At 37.6% G+C, this 20,717-nt stretch overlaps 1 protein-coding gene across 1 annotated transcript; it reads right to left on the reverse strand.

The window, feature by feature from the left end:
• Window positions 1–1,387: 1,387 nt before the first annotated feature.
• On the reverse strand, window positions 1,388–17,343 carry LOC308689634 (uncharacterized protein). The gene is made up of 3 exons (XM_081363456.1): window positions 17,270–17,343; window positions 16,387–16,539; window positions 1,388–3,240 (listed from the first exon to the last, which is right to left on the reverse strand). Exons 2-3 carry the CDS (start codon window positions 16,469–16,471, stop codon window positions 2,210–2,212), a joined length of 1,116 nt encoding a protein of 371 aa, XP_081219582.1. The 5' UTR covers window positions 16,472–16,539; window positions 17,270–17,343; the 3' UTR covers window positions 1,388–2,209.
• Window positions 17,344–20,717: the final 3,374 nt, after the last annotated feature.

The following is a 20,717-nucleotide window of genomic DNA, read 5'->3' on the forward strand; positions in this document are numbered from 1 at the left end:
CGCCCTTAATTATGCAGAACTTTACAAATTAATATCATTTAAATGGATGAGATATAGAAAAAATTCACCCCCCTCACAATTGTCATGAAGGGCAAAATCAGCTATATGGACCAAAACCACTTTTTGCACCAGGCTGTAAATAGTTATTCTGCTGTAAAGTTGGGCATTTTAACATGGGGGGTATTATGGGATTGACTCACTTTTGTGGCCAGTCAATGAATTACAGTTTAAGTCAAAAAAGACGACAGTCAATGACGGACTCGATGGAGAGATGAGCATGGTAGAGTCTTGACTGATCACACGGGGGTGGGGGTGGGGGGTGGGGGGTGGGGGGCGACTGCCAGTGATGTATCCAGGGTGCAGACGGAGAGCTGATGGAACGAACGACACAGATGGCTTTGGAGACCAAGGCGGAGCCACCGCGACGAGCATCCGAGGTGGAGCCAGGGGACTGAGGTGGAGCCAGTGTGACTGATGACCAGAGCCGAAGGGGTGGAGGGAAGAAGCGTAGCTGAAGGCCCTTAAGTCTGTGAATCGAATCCGTGCTGCGGGGTGAAGGCTAGCTGGGCTTGGCCGGGTGATGGGTGCGAGGTGAGGCTGGATGATGAATGCCTTATTACACAGTACATGAACAAATTTGTATATTTTATATTTAGCTTTACAGTTAATAAACTGTCCAGTTAATAAACAGTTAATAAACTGACCAATGAAATCTTGTCTAAACAGTCATTTACTTTTATAATATATTGGATACGTTATAAAGCATATAGCAAAATACATTTTATATTTCAACATATTTCAGACAATTAATTTGATGAAACCTGATGCATCTTATTGAGTTGATGTGGCCGTTGACTAGTGGTGGAACGGATCACAAAATTCACGTTTCGGATCATTTACATTTTTTGAGCCACGGATTGCATAATGTTTTTGGATCGGCAAATTTTTTTTAAATAAATAACAATAATAACAAATATATATGGAGGGGGGATGCAACTTAGCTTTTCACTTATTACTTAAAGCTCACTTGAAGTTCCTCGATACTACAGCAAAAACTACTAGCTAAACTGATAAAGTTCAAACATTATTAAAAACAAGTGAACAGTCAGTAATAAAATAAGAACAAATACACAAATTACAAGCAGAGATTAATACTAAATATCAAATTTACAAAGTATAACAGTAGTATTTAGGTAAAAAAATTAATAATTAAGCCTAAATGTAAATAAGACTCTGATCACAATAAAAATTAAATATAGTTTTATCTTTGTTAAAGCTGTATTTTGTTTTATTAACATTAATGACACAGACAACAGTAGGAATATTAGGTGTCAGCTGTCACTTTAAGGCTGACTGCACAGACCGAAAAAAACTGACAAACATCCAGTTTCTTTCTCAACTGTTCACTTATGACATAAACGAGAGAATACCAAGATGGGTATTTTGACATAATTTTGTGTTTATGTGTCCGTCCAAGGGCAAGGAAACGTGCCAATCTCTCTTCTCTCTCTCTCTACGTTTGCACGCACAGTCCGGATTTTCGCCTCTTCTTCTGTAAATTGGCAAGTCAAAACAAGTCCAAATTAAGAACTTTCACTCTATGATGGTTAAATTTAGAAGTGAATCTGCAAATCACATGCGTGGTGAACCGTGGGGGCCTGGTCCGTACGGATCACGGATCAACCCCTAGCGTTGACTCTGTTTGCATGGATCGCCTCAGATCAATACCATAAGAATAGTATGCGCTGTCAGTAGGCGTGTTCACATTAGCAGTAATGAGTTAACACAAGAACGACTGGATATCTTTCTCTTTTTATACAGAATACATAAACAGAATAATTGTTTTTGTTTTGTATTAAATTTAAAAGCAGGCACTTAAATGTTTCTATAGATTTATTGTTCATGTCTGTGTGACAAGTATTCACTGAGTTTTAAGTTTTTGTGAAGCGCTACAGAAAAAAGTTCAGAGACAGTTTGTTTTCTTTATTTTACAAAAGCACAATGTTATGTTTTGAATGTAAGTGGACACTAAAAGAATAAAAGAAGACCATTTTTATCTGAAAGACCATAAATGCCAGAGTCCTGTAAGTAGATTTCGCTGCTACGTGAAAAGGAAAAAAGAAAAACAGCAGAATGCTCTGGCGTGTTAGTCGATCCCAGAGGGTTCAGGTGTCCTTTTTGGTGTCCGTTTAGAAAAAATGTCCACACTTCATGAGTGAATTCTCAAGTGGCAATTAAGGGTTACTTTATGTTTGAAACTCTTTCCACACTGATCACATGTGAAAAGCCTCTCTCCATTGTGAATTCTTATGTGGACTTTAAGGTTTCCTTTATCAGTGAAGCTCTTTCCACACAACATGCAGGTAAAAGGCTTCTCTCCAGTGTGAATTCTCATGTGGCCTTTAAGATGTCCCTTTTGAGTGAAACTCTTTCCACACTGTTGGCAGGTGAACGCCTTCTCTCCAGTGTGAATTCTCATGTGTTTTTTAAGGTTTCCTTTATCAGTGAAGCTCCTGCCACACAATTTGCAGGGAAAAGGCTTCTCTCCAGTGTGAATTCTCATGTGGCTTTTAAGATGTTCTTTTTGAGTGAAGCTCTTTCCACACTGTTGGCAGGTGAACGCCTTTTCTCCAGTGTGAATCCTCATGTGTTTTGTAACATTTCCTTTATCAGTGAAGCTCTTTCCACACAATTTGCAGGTAAAAGGTTTCTCTCCGGTGTGAATATTCATGTGGGTTTTAAGGTGTCCTTTTTCAGCAAAGCTCTTTCCACACTGTTGGCAGGTGTGAGGCTTCTCTCCAGTGTGAATATTCATGTGGGTTTTAAGGTGTCCCTTTTCTGTAAAGCTCTTTCCACACTGTTGGCAGGTGTGAGGCTTCTCTCCAGTGTGAATTCTCATGTGGCCTTTAAGGTGATATCTATCATTGAAGCTCTTTCCACACAGTTGGCAGCTGTAAGGCTTCTCTCCAGTGTGAATGTTTACATGCCTGTTAAGGCCATTTTTTTTGGTGAAACTCTTTCCACACTGATTACATTTGTATCGCTTTGCTCCTGTATGAATTTTCATGTGGAATTTAAGGTGTCGTTTTTCAGTGAAACTTGTTTTTTGTGAGGAAATCTTTTCAGTCTGTGAGCAACTAAAAGAGTTTTCTCCATTTATGAAATCATGATGTTTCCAATACTGATCTTTCTCTTCCATTTCATTTAGTTCTTGACTCTCCACTCTCAGTGCCATCAGATCTAAAATAGACAAATACAAGTTAACCCCAGTTTAATGGCACAACAACAACATACATCAATACATTTACACATTTAAGGCATTAACCTGTTAAGCTGCACATACCCAAACTGAAACAGATACAGTTCATGAACCCTTTGCACTAAAATCACAAGTATGATCTCATTTGAAAGCTGACACCTGGTAGTTTATTGTAAATGTAGAATTAATTATTGTCATAATGAATTTTTTTTTAAAAATAGCTTCAAAGTTTTGTAAAGTTATTAGAAATTTATTTTTATGAAACATATTCATGAAAATAAAATTGAAGTTGGCACTGTAGCAATCTAGAAATGCACTGCAGCTAAAGCCACATGTGTGACCATGTTATATTTAAAATCCGAAAATGATAAGTCTAAAACTCTGTATTTAGTTATACGTTTTTCAAGATCATGTCAAATTACTTTATTTTGATTAGACTCTAAAAATGCAACTGATGTTTAGTCATCTTCTAAGCATCCATTCAGTCTTTTGTCTCTATTGTTTTGTGGTGCAAACGATCCCCATTCAGTCTCAGTCTCCCCCTGCACACATTCACACCTCTCCAGCCTGGTTATGGCTCTAAATATGCATTTCTTTTGTCTGCATTATAGTTACTAACGACTGGCTATTCACAGGCTATTCATAGGGTTTCAATCCCTAATTTCTTTTATCAAAGTTCTCACTTCACAAAAAACTGTTGAAACTGTATCAAATGCACTAAAACATTTCAGTAGCTGCTAAGCATTCCTTTTTAGAAAAAAAATCATAAAAGAATAACAGGTGGCAGGTGCACCTGGGCTAGCTAGCATGTTAGCTTAGCACACCATCAATACACGACCATTTATGAGATTAAAACCATGTTTGTGCTCCAAACTTACTTTTATAACGCAAGTCGAGTGTTTTAAATAATCTTCTGTGATCTAATTTGGCTTCAAATAAAAAAAATCAGACAGAAAACATATTATTTATAGTTTTCTGCACGATGATAAATTCTATATCGATTAGCATTACATTATAAATATAATCTATTATTATGAAAATACCTGGCATGGCTTGAAGAACACAGGCAAGTCAAATATCATTGCAATCATGTTTATTGTCTTCAAAACGTCTGTATCTGCATATTACAGCGATATCTGTTGTGTTAGCTTTGTGTGTATCAGTGACGTCCTGGAATGTCACATGATCATGGCTCTTCTTCATGTTCCATATATGGACTATTATTGTGCATAATAGCGCCCTCAGGCTATTGGTATGAATTGAAAACCCAGCACATCTCAGTAAGAAGCGCTCATAATGATTACATCGACGCATTTGGGTATAAATTCAATAAATATTATTCCTGTCTATAGAAATATGATGTGAATCTATGAGAATATATCAATATTTCTCCAAGTCTGCACATTTTTTAGCTAAAAGCCCTGAGGGACGTTGTTTTGTGTATCGCTGTCATGACGACAGCAGGGAGTTTTTTTTCTGAATGAAAGCGGCTGACGCGCATAATTCATATAAAAGGTATCGACTCATTTTTTCATTTCATAACTCCTGACACAAATTAAGACATAACTGTCACTATAAGTTTCTCAGAATACAATAGTGGTCAAAAACTGAAACTTGAGTCTTATATCTTTTTAATGATGTATAGTTTGTCAAGGTATAACATTAAATCTGATAGTAAATTTGAACTAAATAAAAAAAAAGGGCAGAACTGGGCCCTCATTAAATTATGGAATAATTGTTAAAAAAAATAAATAAAATAGGCATATTTGTGGAAAAAAATAACTAATATTTGAGTTACATAAAAGCTTTTTATTTGTTTTCTTCCTAATTGTCCTTGAAATAGTGGTCAAGAACCCCCCCACACAAAAATGGTTTGGCCACTGATCAAAATTTGATGTTGTCATTTGATTTGAAGTTCAGTAGGCTAACGTTACGCTCAAAATGTCCGGTCAGCACTTGAGTCCGGTGCTTAGAAAAGAAGAGAAGAGAAGAGAAGAAAATAGAGGCTTTAGGGATGTCCTAAACAATTAAAAAGGCACATTTTTTGTCCCGCCAAAGCCTTATTTGATCGGTGAGTGATGTAGAATAGAATGACTGCTTACGAGCAGAGAAAAGGAGAAAAGCGCCCCGGCCGCGCGGTCTTGCTCTCTCTCCCTCGCGCATTTTAATCAAAATCAATTGATACGATAGTAAAAGGTCGGAAGACCGCAGTTTCACGTGGAGCATTCAGAGATTTTTTATCCTGAATTACCGAGGGGTGTGAATTGTGCTAAAAAACGTCTTCTCTAAAAAGCGTTCCGTCCATTCAGCTGATAAACCACAATTTCAGTAAACGAAAAACCTATCCAGTGATGAAATGTTTTCTGTGTTTACAGAAATCTTGTCCGATGTCCTAAACTGCCGAGATAATCACACAATGCGTGCCGCTAACGACACGTCCGGTAACGTTACGCAAACGAATGACTCCTTTGAACCATTCATTTTAATGACGTCTCAATCGTTGTATAAAAAATCGGTAACATTTACAATAATGCTCCATTTATTAAACTCTAGTTAACTACATTAGTTAACATACTATTAATAAACTGCACTTCAACAGCATTGTTAATGATAATTTTAATATTTAGCCTACTAAATATTTTTCTAATAGCCTACATTATTGAAATCAAAAGTTGTATTTGTCAACATAGTTAATGCAGAGGAGAGGATGAGCAAGGAAAAGGGAGAGATCTGGGCGCGGGGGGGGGGGGGGGGGGGAAGGGGGGGTTGGGGGCATCTAAGATTATGTTGTCCCGGGACCAGGCAAGACTGTCAGCTGGCCTGAATGTACCCTTTCAAGAGACATTCCCCGTTCTGAGTCTCCAGTCATTCCATTAGGATAATAACAGAATAGGATTTGACTATGAAGAAATGTTCCCACCGGTTAATCGCTGTTTGTCAACACCAGTAATACCGGTCTCAATGCGATTTTTGCATTTCTATCCTGACAGAGAACAAGACATTAACAGATAGTCAAATCACGTTGATTTAAATAGCTCTTTATACATATAGCTTTAAGGCAGCTGTACAGTGATGAACAAGAAAATTATTCGATGATCCTAAGGTGGGATTTATATCTATGGTGGGACTCATCTCTTCACCACACCACACCAACAACATCGTCCATCATCGTGGGAGTTTTTTCATCAACAAGTCTCAGCTGTCCCCCGTCAGCCCCTCTGTTGTTCCTCCTCCTCCTCCTCATACTGACATGGATACACCTCTGGCCTTTCGTGAGCCAGATACTCCTGGGCATGTGGATCTCATGGCTCCGCCTCCGGCTGCTGATCCTGTTGCTTGGCCCCTCCCTCTCTCGGCTCCACCAGGGACCATCGGGCTTACGGCTCCACCGGGCTCTCTTAGACCACTGGCTCCACCTCAGTCGGACATCGCCCATTATGCGCCACAGACCTATGAACCGTCTCTCCACCCCTACAGCTCCATTATGCCTACACCTCAGCCCTCCGGTACCACCTAAGGGGGTCGGTACTGCAACTCTGTCGCAACCTCAGAAGCCTTCGGAGTCGCACGATTCCATTGGCTCTCCATCTGCACCTGGGGCTCTACCACCATCGGTACTGTCACCATCAATCGTCACCATGAACACATCAAAGAAATCTCCGCCATGGCTTCTCCCTCCTTCTATGCCACTGTTTACATCCTGGCAGGACTCTGGGATTGCACCTGGCTTCCCCCACTCCCTGGCTCCTCCCACCTTCTACACCACCCAGGTTTCTTCAGTTGTCATCTCATCTGGGTTTCCGTCCTCCACCAGAACCAAGTGTTGATAAAAAGAATGCATGAAGCTCAAATAAAATGTAAAAAAGAGGGTCTGTTTATTTTTTTGACATATATTTAGATATTCATTCATCAAAATGTTCTGAGGGCCATAAAGGTTTTGTGAAACTCATCAAAAACGCTGGCGGGAAAAGATTTAAGGGGGACCTAAAGCGCACTGCTTGAAATGAAAGGAACGGAATTTGGAAATTCACATGCTTCAGTAATATATTTGTGTTATTTGCATCACAATTTTTAAGCATTTTGAATTAATCGCATGCATTAATGTTGGCAGCCCTAATATATACAAAGTTTTTCATGTATGTTACATGTGCAGCAGCATGTCTGTGCATGTACTGGCAGTAGCCAAGTCTCTGTACCTGCTCTGCAGAAGCAGCAGCATAGATCTATTCCACCAAGACCAAATACATTAAAATTGCCATATCCATTACCATGCAAATGTCTCCAAGAATTGACATAACACACACATATTATATATATATATATATATACACCATAGACTGTAAAAAAATATGGACGTAGTGTCCGTGATGTCACCCGTAGGTGACTATATATATTATCCCTTCGTTAATAATTCGTTACACAGAACTTTGTTATATTAAAATATTAATCAAAAATGATTCACACCTTCACAAAATCCAAACATTCAGTGTAAGATTAACACTAGAACTGCCATGGCGGTCATTTTGACCGTTTTGAATTTTATATCTGCAATAACTTTGTTGAAAAAAATAAATAAAATCCTGCTGGTACCTGACTTTTCCTAAAAGTGTCTGTATTCTCATTTAAAATGCTTTTCATATAAATTAAACGTAATGCAAAAAAACAAATTAACATATTTACCTATTTCGGCCATAGACGGTCATATTGACCGCACTGAATTTCGCAGTATTATTATAGCCTACATATAGCCTACTGTAAGGCTGCTGCCAGTATGTCTGGCCGACCCCTCGACGGAACAAAAGGCCCCCCTGGACATTAACACTTGAACTATCTCCTGCATATGTAACAGGGATTTCGAGGTGCAGCACACAGTGCAGCTCACACTCCACACACACTACCTCCCCCTCATCCCCCCTCCTCCTCACCTGAAATACACTGAAAACCTATGCAATGTAAAGTATGTACAAGAAGTATCTATGCATGTTTGATATCATTTAAAGTGTCTCAGTGCGCCTGGTAAAATGGTCTCATTCTCCCAACCATAATGAAAAGCTAAAAGAAGGTATAAAATATGAGAAAGTTATGTATCTTCTAAAGGTGTTCCCTCCCCAGATCCTCCATTCAGACTGTACCTCCTGTATGTTAAACAAGAACCTATTCAAATACAAATTCTGATCTCCCAGTGTGAACCCCTGAAGAGGGAACCAAAATCTAATTATAATGATAGACGGCCATTTGGTAAGAATATTGAATTATCTGGGTATATAAGGAAAAGGGACAGAAAGTTCGAGGAGTCTGTAGGTTGACTGCCCACACAAACCGTTGTGTGTAATTTTCGTTGCCAGGTAATAATTTCTACAAATTCCTCAATTCCTCGGAATTGTTGTTCTGTTATGATCAACTGATGATTTTATTCTTGCGAATTGGATTTGAATTATTGCTTCATTGCCTGGTCAATAAATTGTAAACGTTTGATTTTATTCTGACTGACTCTGAGATTGTTTTTACTCTTATAGATTATAGGATTCGTATATTTCCACAAGTTTGCGCCAGACATTAGTGACGACTAATACTGGATAACAGATTCAAGTGTACTTGAATGAGGGGGGCGAGTTAATTTCCGTCCAGAATCAGCTAAATGCTTTTTGATCAACCTGGATTCGGGTGCGCTCCATAACCTCTGTTCTCTTTTAATGTTCTTTTAGATAAGTGTACGTGGATATCCCACGGGCTTGACTACACCAAAGCCATTTTGAGAAAAGTGAGTTGATCGGCTAACGTCTTTTAATGGTGGTCTTGACCTCTACTAATTGAAACAATTGAATTAAGTTCCTGAGGTGGCATTCAAGGGGGCTATATAAGTGTCTGTTATTTTGTACGTGTGAATACGGCGAATCTCAAACATTTAGCCAATTACCTCTGTTTTGTTAAGCCAGACTGGCGAGATTGTGTCGTGCATCCGAAAGGACTGCTGAGCGATATAGTTTCCGAATCTAGATGGGTAAATTATAATCAGAGTTAAAAGAATAATCAGATATTCGTTCACATTTAATGATGCGCAGATATCATTAAAACCTTTTTCATTTATGGAGTCAGATGAAACGAGCTATTGCATGTGAGAAAATATATTGCATTTAATCTTGTTGTGTTGCGTAAAAGGAAAGACAGTAACGCGCAGAGAAACCTTCCCCGTATTATTGGAGACCTCCATTGGACCAATAGACGGGCTTACACTACCAATATACACAACCATAAAATGTGGTAAAAAATACACAAAACATATTCCACAACAAATCATTTAAATGTAATGATATTCAGAACAGAACAATAACAAATAAATAAACAATAAACAAGCCAAAATGAAATCGGCTAGTTTCAAGCGAAAGTGAAAGTAAGCGGCGTTGGGCGTTGGGCTCACATAACGGCTCACGTAACTCTCTAATTAGAATCAAAATGTTTCAACATTTGCGATGTATTTGGATGGTAAACTATTCTTTATTATAGGCTTTGTACTTCACTCGTGTTCCAAAATCGACGAAAAAAAAATGATCACCTTCACATGCGCAAAATGGTAGCCTACGAATTGCAGCCTATAGCCTACTGACTATATAAACAGAGCAGTGGAATTATTATATGTTAGGTTGACTAGGCTATTTTATTATTATATTTTATTATGGCTGTAATGAACAGGCTGCGATGTCAAGATTGCAATGGAATATGGTGTGTGCGTGTGTGTGTGTGTGTGTGTGTGTGTCGGCGGGCACGGGCGCGATCGAACAGTGTAAACATGAAAACAGGCTACTCCGTCATTTTGTTCAGGACATCTGTGGATATTATTATTTATAGATGTATAATTAAACTTGTTTAAATGTACAGTTTGGTGTTGATTTGTTTTTAAAAGATATCCTAATACAATAAATGAATTAGCCTAATCTCTCAATTGGGTATTTATCATTAAAGATATAGCCTAGAGTATGGAATCTAGCGGTCAAAATGACCGCTTGCGGCAGTTCTAGTAGTTATGGAATTCGGGCACTTCTAGTGTTAAAAAAATGACATAACATTATTTACAGTAAGTTGATTTGATTCACAGCTTATTTAGAGTTTTGACCTCTACAACCCAACTGCATTTACCGCAAACAGTCTAAACTAAAAGATTATTTTGGTAATTGTTCTACACATTGTCATATAGCCTCGATAACCGGAAAATACAGTAGTTTATTAAGGTTAAATCTTGCTAACCATTCTTACTAAAAAAAATGGGGTAAGCACACTTACACTCATTTTAAGAGGTGTTAACAGCTGTATTTTTATTGTTACTTCACACAGTGCAGCAAACTAATGTTAACAAATACAACTTTTGATTTACATAATGTAGGCTAGCCTAGAAAAGGGTGAAATTAACATTAATTAAGATTAATAAATGCTGTAGAAGTGCAGTTTATTAATAGTTAATGTTAACTAATGTAGTTAACTAGAGTTTATTAAATGGAACCTTATTGTAAAGTGTTACCGATTTGTTACACCGATTCAGTGTTGGACAGATCAGTTGTTTTAACCATTCATTAAATGGAATCGGTTCAAAGGAGTCATTAGTTCACGAATCGGACGTGTCATTAGCGGACTTGTACGCGTTATGCGATTAACCCGGCAGTTTTAGGACATCGCACAAGATTTGTCAACACAGAAAACATTTCATCATTGGATAGGTTTTGTTTTGTTTATTGAAAGTGTTTTTTATGTCAGCTGAATGGGTGGAACGCTTTTCAGAGAAGATAAGGCAACGTGAAAAAGTTTTTTTTTTTTTTTTAGCACAATTCACACCCGGCGGTAATTCAGGATAAAAATATTCAAATGCTCCACGTGATACTTCAGTGTTCCGATCTTTTACCATCGTGTCAATTCTCAATTGATTTTGATTAATATGCGCGAGGGAGCGAGAGAGAGAGTGACAATCTACTGAGAAAAAAAACTCATGCACACTTCACTTCACAATTCACTTATTAGAGTCCCTTACTAAACTCTGTACCTCAGGGCTTTAAGTCCACAACTGTGCTCATTTGGAGAAAAACGTATCGATTCTCATGTTAATATCACATTTTTCTAGAAAGGAGTTTTTTATTTTATTTCTATTTTTACCCAAATTGGGGTGTTGTGAGCATTATGTAGCGCAGAACACACAAGTAATGGGTTTCATTCATAAACAAAGCTAGAGGGCGCCCTTGTGCAGAAAGTCCACAAGTGAGACTCATAGAAGTCATAAAACTTATGACATCTCAGGAAGTCTCTTATATGGACAAAGGCATCCAGCTTTCACAGCAGCTGAATAAAAAGCAGATAGAAACATTTTGACTGAATAGAGATGACAGTAAACACACGAATGAGACAATACAACCATATTGTCACTAACCCATCTAATATTGATCACTCACATTTCACAGCTTGCAAATTAAAGTTTTTGTCAGATACTGATGCATAATTGATAGGAATGGTTTTCACTGTTTTCAATTCAGAAGTAGCTATTGTATGAAATAAATGAAAAAAAAAATCACATTGATTTTAATCCTAAAGTTTGGATACTGGGTGATGTCAGCTTTTGATATATTTTCTAATTAATCGCGCTTTAGACTATGATTAAATCGCGATTAAAAACATATTTTTTTTATTTTTTTATATTGTAATAATTTCACAGTTACTCTCCAAATTAATGTAGAAACAACTTAAAAATAGTATATTTTAAATATTTGTTTAATGGTACCTTTTTATGAATGAAGGCCAGCATCTCTGATACTAATACTCATACTGATGTTTCTATGTAATAGATTTTTTTTTAAAACATTAAATGACAGACATTCAACATTACAGTATAATTGAAAGTTATCAACTTCAACATTTATTAGGCTTTGAAAAAATAACAAATTTTAATTCAATTTAAAGAGGCTACATGCAACTTTTTCCCCAAAATAAACGTAACAATAGCCTTTTTATTTGACCATTTATGACTCAAACATCTCCTGATGAGCATACTGACACCTTGTCAGCTCACAGTGGGTGCACCTATAAGCCTGTATCCTATTTTTCCTATTTTCTGTCGGGTCGGATTTTCCGCGCGCTGTCTGCGGATGTGACGTCAAGCGCTTTCATGTTAAACGTTTCAGATCACTCTGCCACCACCGCTAGTCAGCAATTATGTATTTGACTGTTCTTACCTCTGTAAACATAATGTTGACTTCTTTGCAGCGGATGACTTGTGAAGTGTGCACGTACGAGCGCGCACTGCGAGAGCGAGCAGAAAGGAAGAGCAGTTCCGTTTTCTGGCCACAGGTGTCAGTCGCGAGTTTAAATTTCAGAAAATTGCATGTAGCCTCTTTAACTAAAAACAACCTAAACATAAACCCATTATAATAAATGTCACATTTACCTGTGGCCTTCCTACCTGTCTAACAGGAAGGAACTATACAGAAATTGAATAAAGTTATCAAACACTTTACAGTCTTCACTGCATAAATTATAAATGAAATATAGATTAATCCTTATTAAAGTTAAAATTTTCTCTGTTACCTTTGTTCTTTGATTAACATTAATGACATCACAAAAACTGGTATATTAGGCTGCTGTTACTTTAAGAGCTGCCGCTGCCGCACATGACACAGATCTGAGGCGCATCTCATTTTGTCACACCCATCTAAGTTCATTTAAGAAATTTTTTGAACTCATTTAAGACGGCTCTTCAAGAGGATACTCGACAAAAGGGCATTTTGGCATAATTCTGTGTGTTATTGTTTGTTCAAACTCGAAAGAGAACTCGATGCACCGATTGAGCGGTCATAAATCGGAAACCGGTTGGTTTTTGCTTCTAACGCGCAATGGTTTTTTTAATATTTTTTTTTATACCGGAAGTGCGGCCTCATGCACAGACTACTTTGGAATCCTTCGCGATTTTTCAAAGATGGTTTCTGTCATTTACTGTAGTTTTTAATCACACTGATGTAAGTTTGTTTTTAGTTAGTTATTTGATGCGGTGGTGTGACGTCTTGATTGACAGCTGTGATTGACAGATTCTCTGAGCGAAGTAGTCACTGATGCTCCAATAGTCTTTTTTTCAGGATCTTCGGAGGACTGAGGAGATTGGAGCTTTAAATTTAATATCTAAATTTCTATAATTAATTGAGAAAAGTGCAGGAGCATGTGCTTGCGATTGATTCTGCGAGAGTGAGGGCGGGGCGTTGATTTCGTGGCTTTACTTCCTGCTCACTACTGCGCAGACTCAGTCTATGAGTACATGTACATATACAGTCTATGGTGTGCAGCCATTAGTGCAGTAGCCGCTTTCCTGCGCTCGCTGAAGTTGCGCGAGAATACCTGTGCGCGCCCTGCACTAGCGTAGACAGTGAACGTTTGTGTGTTCAGCTCAGCTTCTCACGTGTTGATCAGAAACGAAACAGACTAACATGTGACCAAGTAATAAAAACATAACATTCCAATGAATCAAGAGTGGATGACAGATAAATCATTATAATGTGTTGAGTTTAATAAATACCACAGAACTCTCATCACGGTAAAACGCAATGAACGTGCGTCACTTTTTTACTTTCGTTTTCAACAACGTAATTCACTTCAGGGAAACCAATCAAAGAAAACATATCAGGGCTCGACATTAACGCTTGTCCGGGACACACGTTTTTTTTTTTTTTTTAAGGGACAAGTGAGAGAATTGTACTTGCCGAACGGAACAAATGCCCTGATTAAAATGCCAATATCAAAAAATAAAAAATAAAAATAACAAGGGAATCACAGAAAACGCGAGGATGACTCTGATTTTATTTAATTTAATGTAAGTGGCGATTGATAGCCTACAGTTGATAATAATATAAATGTCTTACCGTGTTTCCCAACGTTTTGATTGTTAACAGCCTAGTGTCTTATTCTAATTGAATGTATTGATCAAATTGAAGAATTTGAAATGAAAGATGGAGCATACATTTAATAAAATTAGGGAAAAAAATGCCCTTTATAAAGGTAACAAAAATGTATTCTGATAAGAGTGTTTTCCAACAGTGATGTACTGAAACATTGACAATTTAAGTTTGAAGGGAGTAAAGCCTCTGTTGAGGCTATTAAGGAAATGTAATTTTGCCAAAAGAAGAACTTTTATTTAAAGGGTACATAACATGCACAGTTTCACCTAATCTCATGTTAATCTTGAGTACCTATAGAGTAGTAGTGCATCCTTAATATCTCCAAAAAGTGTTTAGTTTTATTATATTTATAATAGAAAAATACAGCTTTCCGATTCTCTCCGGGAAAAGCCGAGGTCCTGGAGGCGGAGCTATAGAGTCAAGCGGTAGTGCTTGATTTCCAGCAAAAGACAGAAATCTGATCCAGTTGTTCTTACATGAATGGGGTCTTTTATCACTGGGACCACTCCACGTTTTAATAGCAAATGATTTGCAAATCCAGCGTCGACCTGGGCCTTGTTAATAAAACATTCGTCACTCAAATGACCAGAACACATAACCGCACTTCCTACACTCCGTTGCTGCCCCGGAAAAACAAACTGCATCCACTGTTCCTGTAACACTGGGTTCTTTGGAAAGCTGAACACGGTAAGCTTTCCCTCACATCCAAAAACACACTTTTTTGGAGACATTCTTGAACAAATCCTATGCAGCGCTGGCGGCCGATGATTTCCTGTTGAAGCGCGTTGATGTGCGCGGTCTCGCTCTCCTCTGGTCGACGTGCTCGCGGGCGCGCTTTTCCGAGAGAAATGCTCATATAAGGAGTTCCACTCTGGTCTACGTCATTATATCCACGATCTAAAAAAAAAAACCAGCCAAAACTTGCACCAACCCGGAAGTAAGATTTTCGGCACAGAAATTCTCCGTTATTCGTCCAAAATATTTTTTTTAAACTTTGCCCATGTTTAGCATGAGAATCTATCTCTTTAACAGTGTAAACAACTCTGAATACATGAAACACCATTGTTACCCCCCCCCCCTTTAAAATAAATGTTCATTTTAAATCAGCCTATTTCAGTGTGATATGATGCCATATTATCATGCTTAACACTGATCATTTGAGAGGCATCAAGGTCCACCCACAAAAAATACCGTGGGAAACATAGTAGGCTATACGATGGTCTATGAAAAATACTAATTTAATTATCTTACTATTAAAATACATGATCAAGAATTGACCACCCCTGCCTCGCTTAGAGCTAGGAAAAACCCTGTTATTTGATTTAACATTTTAGAATAATTATTATTTTTTGGTTTTGTTTAGTTTCACTGGTAAATACATTTTTTCTTTACAATGAATTTAAAAACAAAAACAAATGCCGAATGCTGATTAAATAGCCAAACATCTTTGTTTGGATTGATGAATGTGTGTTGATTGTGTAGTGAACTGTGCAGTTGTTGCCGTTAATTTCAGATGGTTTTAACAGCCAAAAGCCAGTTTGGCCAGTTAAATAACAAGTTAACATCTTGTTTATGTATACTTATATTCTTTCTTGTTTGTTGAAAAACAACAACACAGAAATCGGTATCGGCCAGTATGCTTGTAAAAACCCGAATCGGCCATGAAAAATCATGATCGGTGCATTACTACTCGATACTGGCATATTAATTTGTGTATTATTATTAATCCCACCCTCTTGTTATTGTTTTACTTTAACCTCTTTTTCCTGCACTCTAGACAACGCAATGCTCTGGTTTCAATATTTTATATAAAGGGAATGTGCTGACGCTCCTAGTGCATTTACATATTTCACACTTGTATGTATATTCCCAATAAATATATCTTAACATAAAAATTAAGTAGATATTGTGTTGAATGTTACTCAAAATAATATATGTTTAGGCTACCTCTGTATTATTTTGCCTAATTTTATGTGTGACGTCGAAATGTCCAACAACGAATGTCCAACATGGAAGTCGGATCTTCTCAGGTTGAAATAGCATTAGTATTTGTCTGGTCATGTGATCTCAACATGTGGTGACCAACTCAGTGTCAAATAAAACCACTTTAATTAGGACACTCTTCAAAAATATATCACTCATTTCTGTAGAAGTGGACTTTTTAATAAGGATCAAATGACTGAGTTCAGCTTTGAGAATGAAACTGACCTGTTTGTTCCTCAGTTTCTTCTTGTTTCACACAGAATGTGTCTTCAATCTTGAAGTCTTCACTCTCCTCTTTAATAAACGGCATCTTTACAATAGTTAGGTGGATCTCAGTCGCTTCACCAGGAGTTTTTCTGTGTGTTTGGACAGTCTGTCCTGTTTAATATGAGAAACAATTAACAGAAAGAAAAATAATTGCAAACTAATTCTCTGAGTGCGTCTCAATCAGATCTAGTTCAGTAGTTCAGTTCACTGGTAAGAGAGTCAGTCAGAGAGAGAGTTAATGGACTTAAATGACCTGATTAGAAGAAGAAGAAAAAAAAGAAGAAGAAAAAACACTCCAAACTAGCACTAAAAAATAACAAAAAATACATAGTTGGTTTATATTTAGACAATATAATTTTTAAAATATTTATTTCTTTGTAGATTACATTTAATAGATTAAAACATTTGCAGCTGGTTAGTAAAATTTGTCATTACTTGTTTGTTGTTCTCGTTGTATTTACACTGTTTGACCAGCAGGAGTCGTCCGTGTTTGAGGTGATTCGAGCGAGTCGACACAGTGAATCATTCTGTGTAGCTTTGATTGAGTCAGTTGACCCTTGAGTTTCAAAAGCTCCGTTTCTCTCATCACTACTTGCTAGTAGTGGGATTCATGTTAATAATAAACTAATTCACGATGTAGGGAGCGAAATGAGACACACCTTTTCTGCTACTCATGAATGGATTTGCTTAACTTGCACAAAAAAACGTTCAATAATGTTAGATAACTCACTTTAATGTTACATTCAATATGGATTAACCTATTTTACATAACCTGTAAAAGATATTAAATTGATTCACCAGTTTGCATTCATTTTAACACTTTAAAATGCTTTAAACAAACCTTTCTTCAGCCGAATCACAACATATGCAGGAGCGCGGCGCGGCCTTATGACGTCACATCTCCTCTCCAAAATAAAAGTCCTGAAAACAAAAGCGGCGTTGGTAAAATACACATTTAAATTAATCTTAATCACTAATAACTACCACTGTAACACTAATGTTTGTGTGCAGAAGTGGGGAACTTTTTTCAATAACAAACCAATTATAGATTGATGCATTTTTTTGTGTATGTGGAAAGATTGACAAACCGTTATTGTTTTTGATAAAACTCTAATAAAAATAAAAAAAACTTTTGGGCCACGGACTAAAAATAAAATGCAACAACCATTGGGTAACATTTTGCAATATGTTATCAATTGTGCAAAATTAATGCAAATGTGATAAATTAATTGATAGAAATTATTTATTGTTAATTAAATTGATTGTGTGTGCCCTGGATGAGTGTGGTGGAAATCTCTCACTGTTTTAAACACATGAACAACATTTATATTATTATATTATTATTATATTATTTTTTGATAACACTTTACAATAAGGTTTTATTTGTTACATTAGTTAACTACTTTAGTTAACATGAACTAAGAATGAACAATAATCTCAGTTAATATTAATTTCAACATTTTTAGAATCAAATGTTGTATTTTTTAACATTAATGCACTGTGAACTAACATGAACAAACGATGAACAGCTGTATTGTTAATAAACAACATTAACAAAGATTAATAAATACTGTACAGGCTCTGCACCTCCTCACAACTCCAAGTTTGTCTGTGAGCTGACATGAGGCTCAGGTGCTTAAGTGTAAACTGTCAACAAACATCCCATAATGCACAGCGCAGCTGACTATGGCAGCTGGTTTAGTCCAAAAATGCACAGTTCTTTAGGCAGTTGGGTCTGTTCGACCACTTCTTCAAGGAGGTCTCGGTATGCTTGTTTGGTCTTTTTGGTTTGATTCACACCTGCTTGCCTGCATACAATGGCTGTTATGTTATATAAGGTAGTATTCCCAGTCAGTGATGCGCGGGTTGATCCGAAATGAGCGGGTGCCTGCGGTCACCCGCGGTTACGAGTCATCCAAAAAATATTTTTAATTATATTCGGGTTGCGGTCGGTCGGGTCGTTTGAAATAAAGATGCCAATTAAACCTTTGTAATTTATATAGTACTAGAGAGCATATGAGCGGAGTGGAGCGGTGAGAATCTCCGCTCATCACTCACGGAACTGTTCACCCCTCCGCTCCCCCGCTCAAAGCTACATCAGGCCGCTCCGCTCATTATCGCTCAGCGCTCAACGCAGTTTGCTCCGCGCTCCACTCAAATCGACCCCGCTCGCTCCAAAAAAGGAAAAAAAATCTACATGTATATCACTTTTAGCTTAGACCACAGCCATACCTCCTAAAGAACTAATGAGCAACAACAACATTTTTCAAATAGAAATGTTTTATTTCAAATTACAAATTAGGCCTATGTAAGAAGGAATAGCCTACAAAGTCCTGTAAAATTAAACGAATAAATGGGCCTCATAATATAAATAACAATTATATAAACAAAAATATAGCTTACATAAAAATTTTAAAAGTAAATTTACTATTAGGCCAGAATTTTGATAAGTGAACTTTTGCGCAACGCACACGATTAAAATTTAAATGGGCTTATCCTATATCCATTGTAGGCCTACACACAAACTGCTGTAAAATAAAACGAATAAATGGGCCTAATAATATAAATAAAATTTATATAAACAAAAAATATATACAAAAAATATACGTAAACGTTTTAAAAGTAGACTAAATTAACTATTAGGCCAACATTCTTATAACTGAATTTTTGCGCAGCGCGCAGGATTACAATTTAAAAATGGGCTTGTATCAATTGTTTGAATATTACTTTAATTTACACTTTGTTACATGTTACCGTACTCAATTTGCTAACCTTTTGCTTTCTTCCCAGCGTGTTCACATAGCACACTGCATGTTTTCGAGAGATGTGTCTTTTTAGATTCCAAAATGAATCTTTACTGACTGAAACGATTTCTCCACATTCGTTTTCTTCTACCACATTAGTTAGTTTTATATTATAGTACACCTGTATGACTTCTTATTTTCCTTTTTGAAGTAGGCTACTTTTTGAACTCCATTATTGAGCCGAGTTTTGACTGAAAATAGAATCCATCTTGCAGTCATCAACAGTAGACTGTGTCAGGCTAGACTGAGCATGCTTCAGAATCGTGGTGTGCGCGGAGCGAAATTGGAGGGGGAAATAGGGTGACGCTCCGTCCTTTTAAAAATGCCGCTCTGGGCTCTGTCCAAGATCCGCCCGCTCGGGCTCCCCGCTCGCTCCCTCTCCACTCCGCTCACATGCTCCACAATTTTCTATGAAATACATACCTACACTTTATTGGCTGAATAACTGGCGCGAAGATGACGCACGAGCTCAGTCTGCAGGTAGAGATGGAGGCGGCTAGAGAAAAGGTGAAGACTGGGGAGTGGAAGCTCCGCAAATACACACAAAGTGTGGGAGACATTTGCCGAAATAATGAAAGATGACCAAAGTGCTGGCTTTGTCATGTGTACTTCTTGCTATGCATTTACTACTTTTAAAAAATGCGGGTCAGGAAGCGGGTCGGGTACAATATTTTCTTCTCTTTTTTTGCGGTCCGAGTTGCGGGCAGGTTAGTTGAAAACGTCGGTCGGGTGCGGGTTGTTTATACATTGACCCGCGCATCACTGTTCCCAGTTATGGCTGACATAGTTTCTGCAGCCTAACGAAGAAGAGTGTGTTGTCGCTCTCCCATCAATTCCTGGGGGTGGTTTGGGACTCGATTACGATGCGGGCACAAATGTCTCCTGCACGTATCGAGTCCACCCTGGCCATGGTGACCAGGATAAAGCTAGGCTGTGCCATTACTGTAAAACAGTTTCAGAGGCTGTTAGGGCTAGGGATGTCCCGATACCTCTTTTTCACTTCCGATACCGATACCGATGGCGCAGCTTTGGCTATTTGCCGATACCGATATCAATCCGATATTTTTATTTTATTCTTGAACTAATACTACTAATAATAATAATAAAACATATGGAAGCACTTTGCTCAATTAGCCACCTAAAAACATCTCACTCAAATGGAGAACAAATACTTCTCCAGTATATAGTCCACAACAACAGTTGATTATGAAAGACTGCCACCCTTTATTCAAACACTACAAAAAAAATACAAACATACTAAAAATACAGGTACTCTCTCTCTCACACACACACACCAAATTCCATACAGGGGTATGAGGGTTTCTCTCTCTCTCTCTCTCTCTCTCTCACACATTTATTTTATGTTATTAAAGTCTTTAATTGTTCGCCGGTTCCCGCCCCCTTCTGCAATACACCCGCCCCACCTGCAATACAGGTACTCTCTCTCTCACACACACACCAAATTCCATACAGGGGTATGAGGGT

This window comes from Scardinius erythrophthalmus (genome assembly GCF_964197995.2).
Source record: "Scardinius erythrophthalmus genome assembly, chromosome: 4".
Classification (NCBI taxonomy): Eukaryota; Metazoa; Chordata; class Actinopteri; order Cypriniformes; family Leuciscidae; genus Scardinius; species Scardinius erythrophthalmus.

Coding starts and splice junctions, on each gene's coding strand:
- LOC308689634 (XM_081363456.1), bottom strand. CDS start 16,471: ATGCCGTTTATTAAAGAGGAGAGTGAAGACTTCAAGATTGAAGACACA. Junction 3,241..16,386: donor AGAAACTGAGGAACAAACAG/GTCAGTTTCATT, acceptor TGTCTATTTTAG/ATCTGATGGCACTGAGAGTG.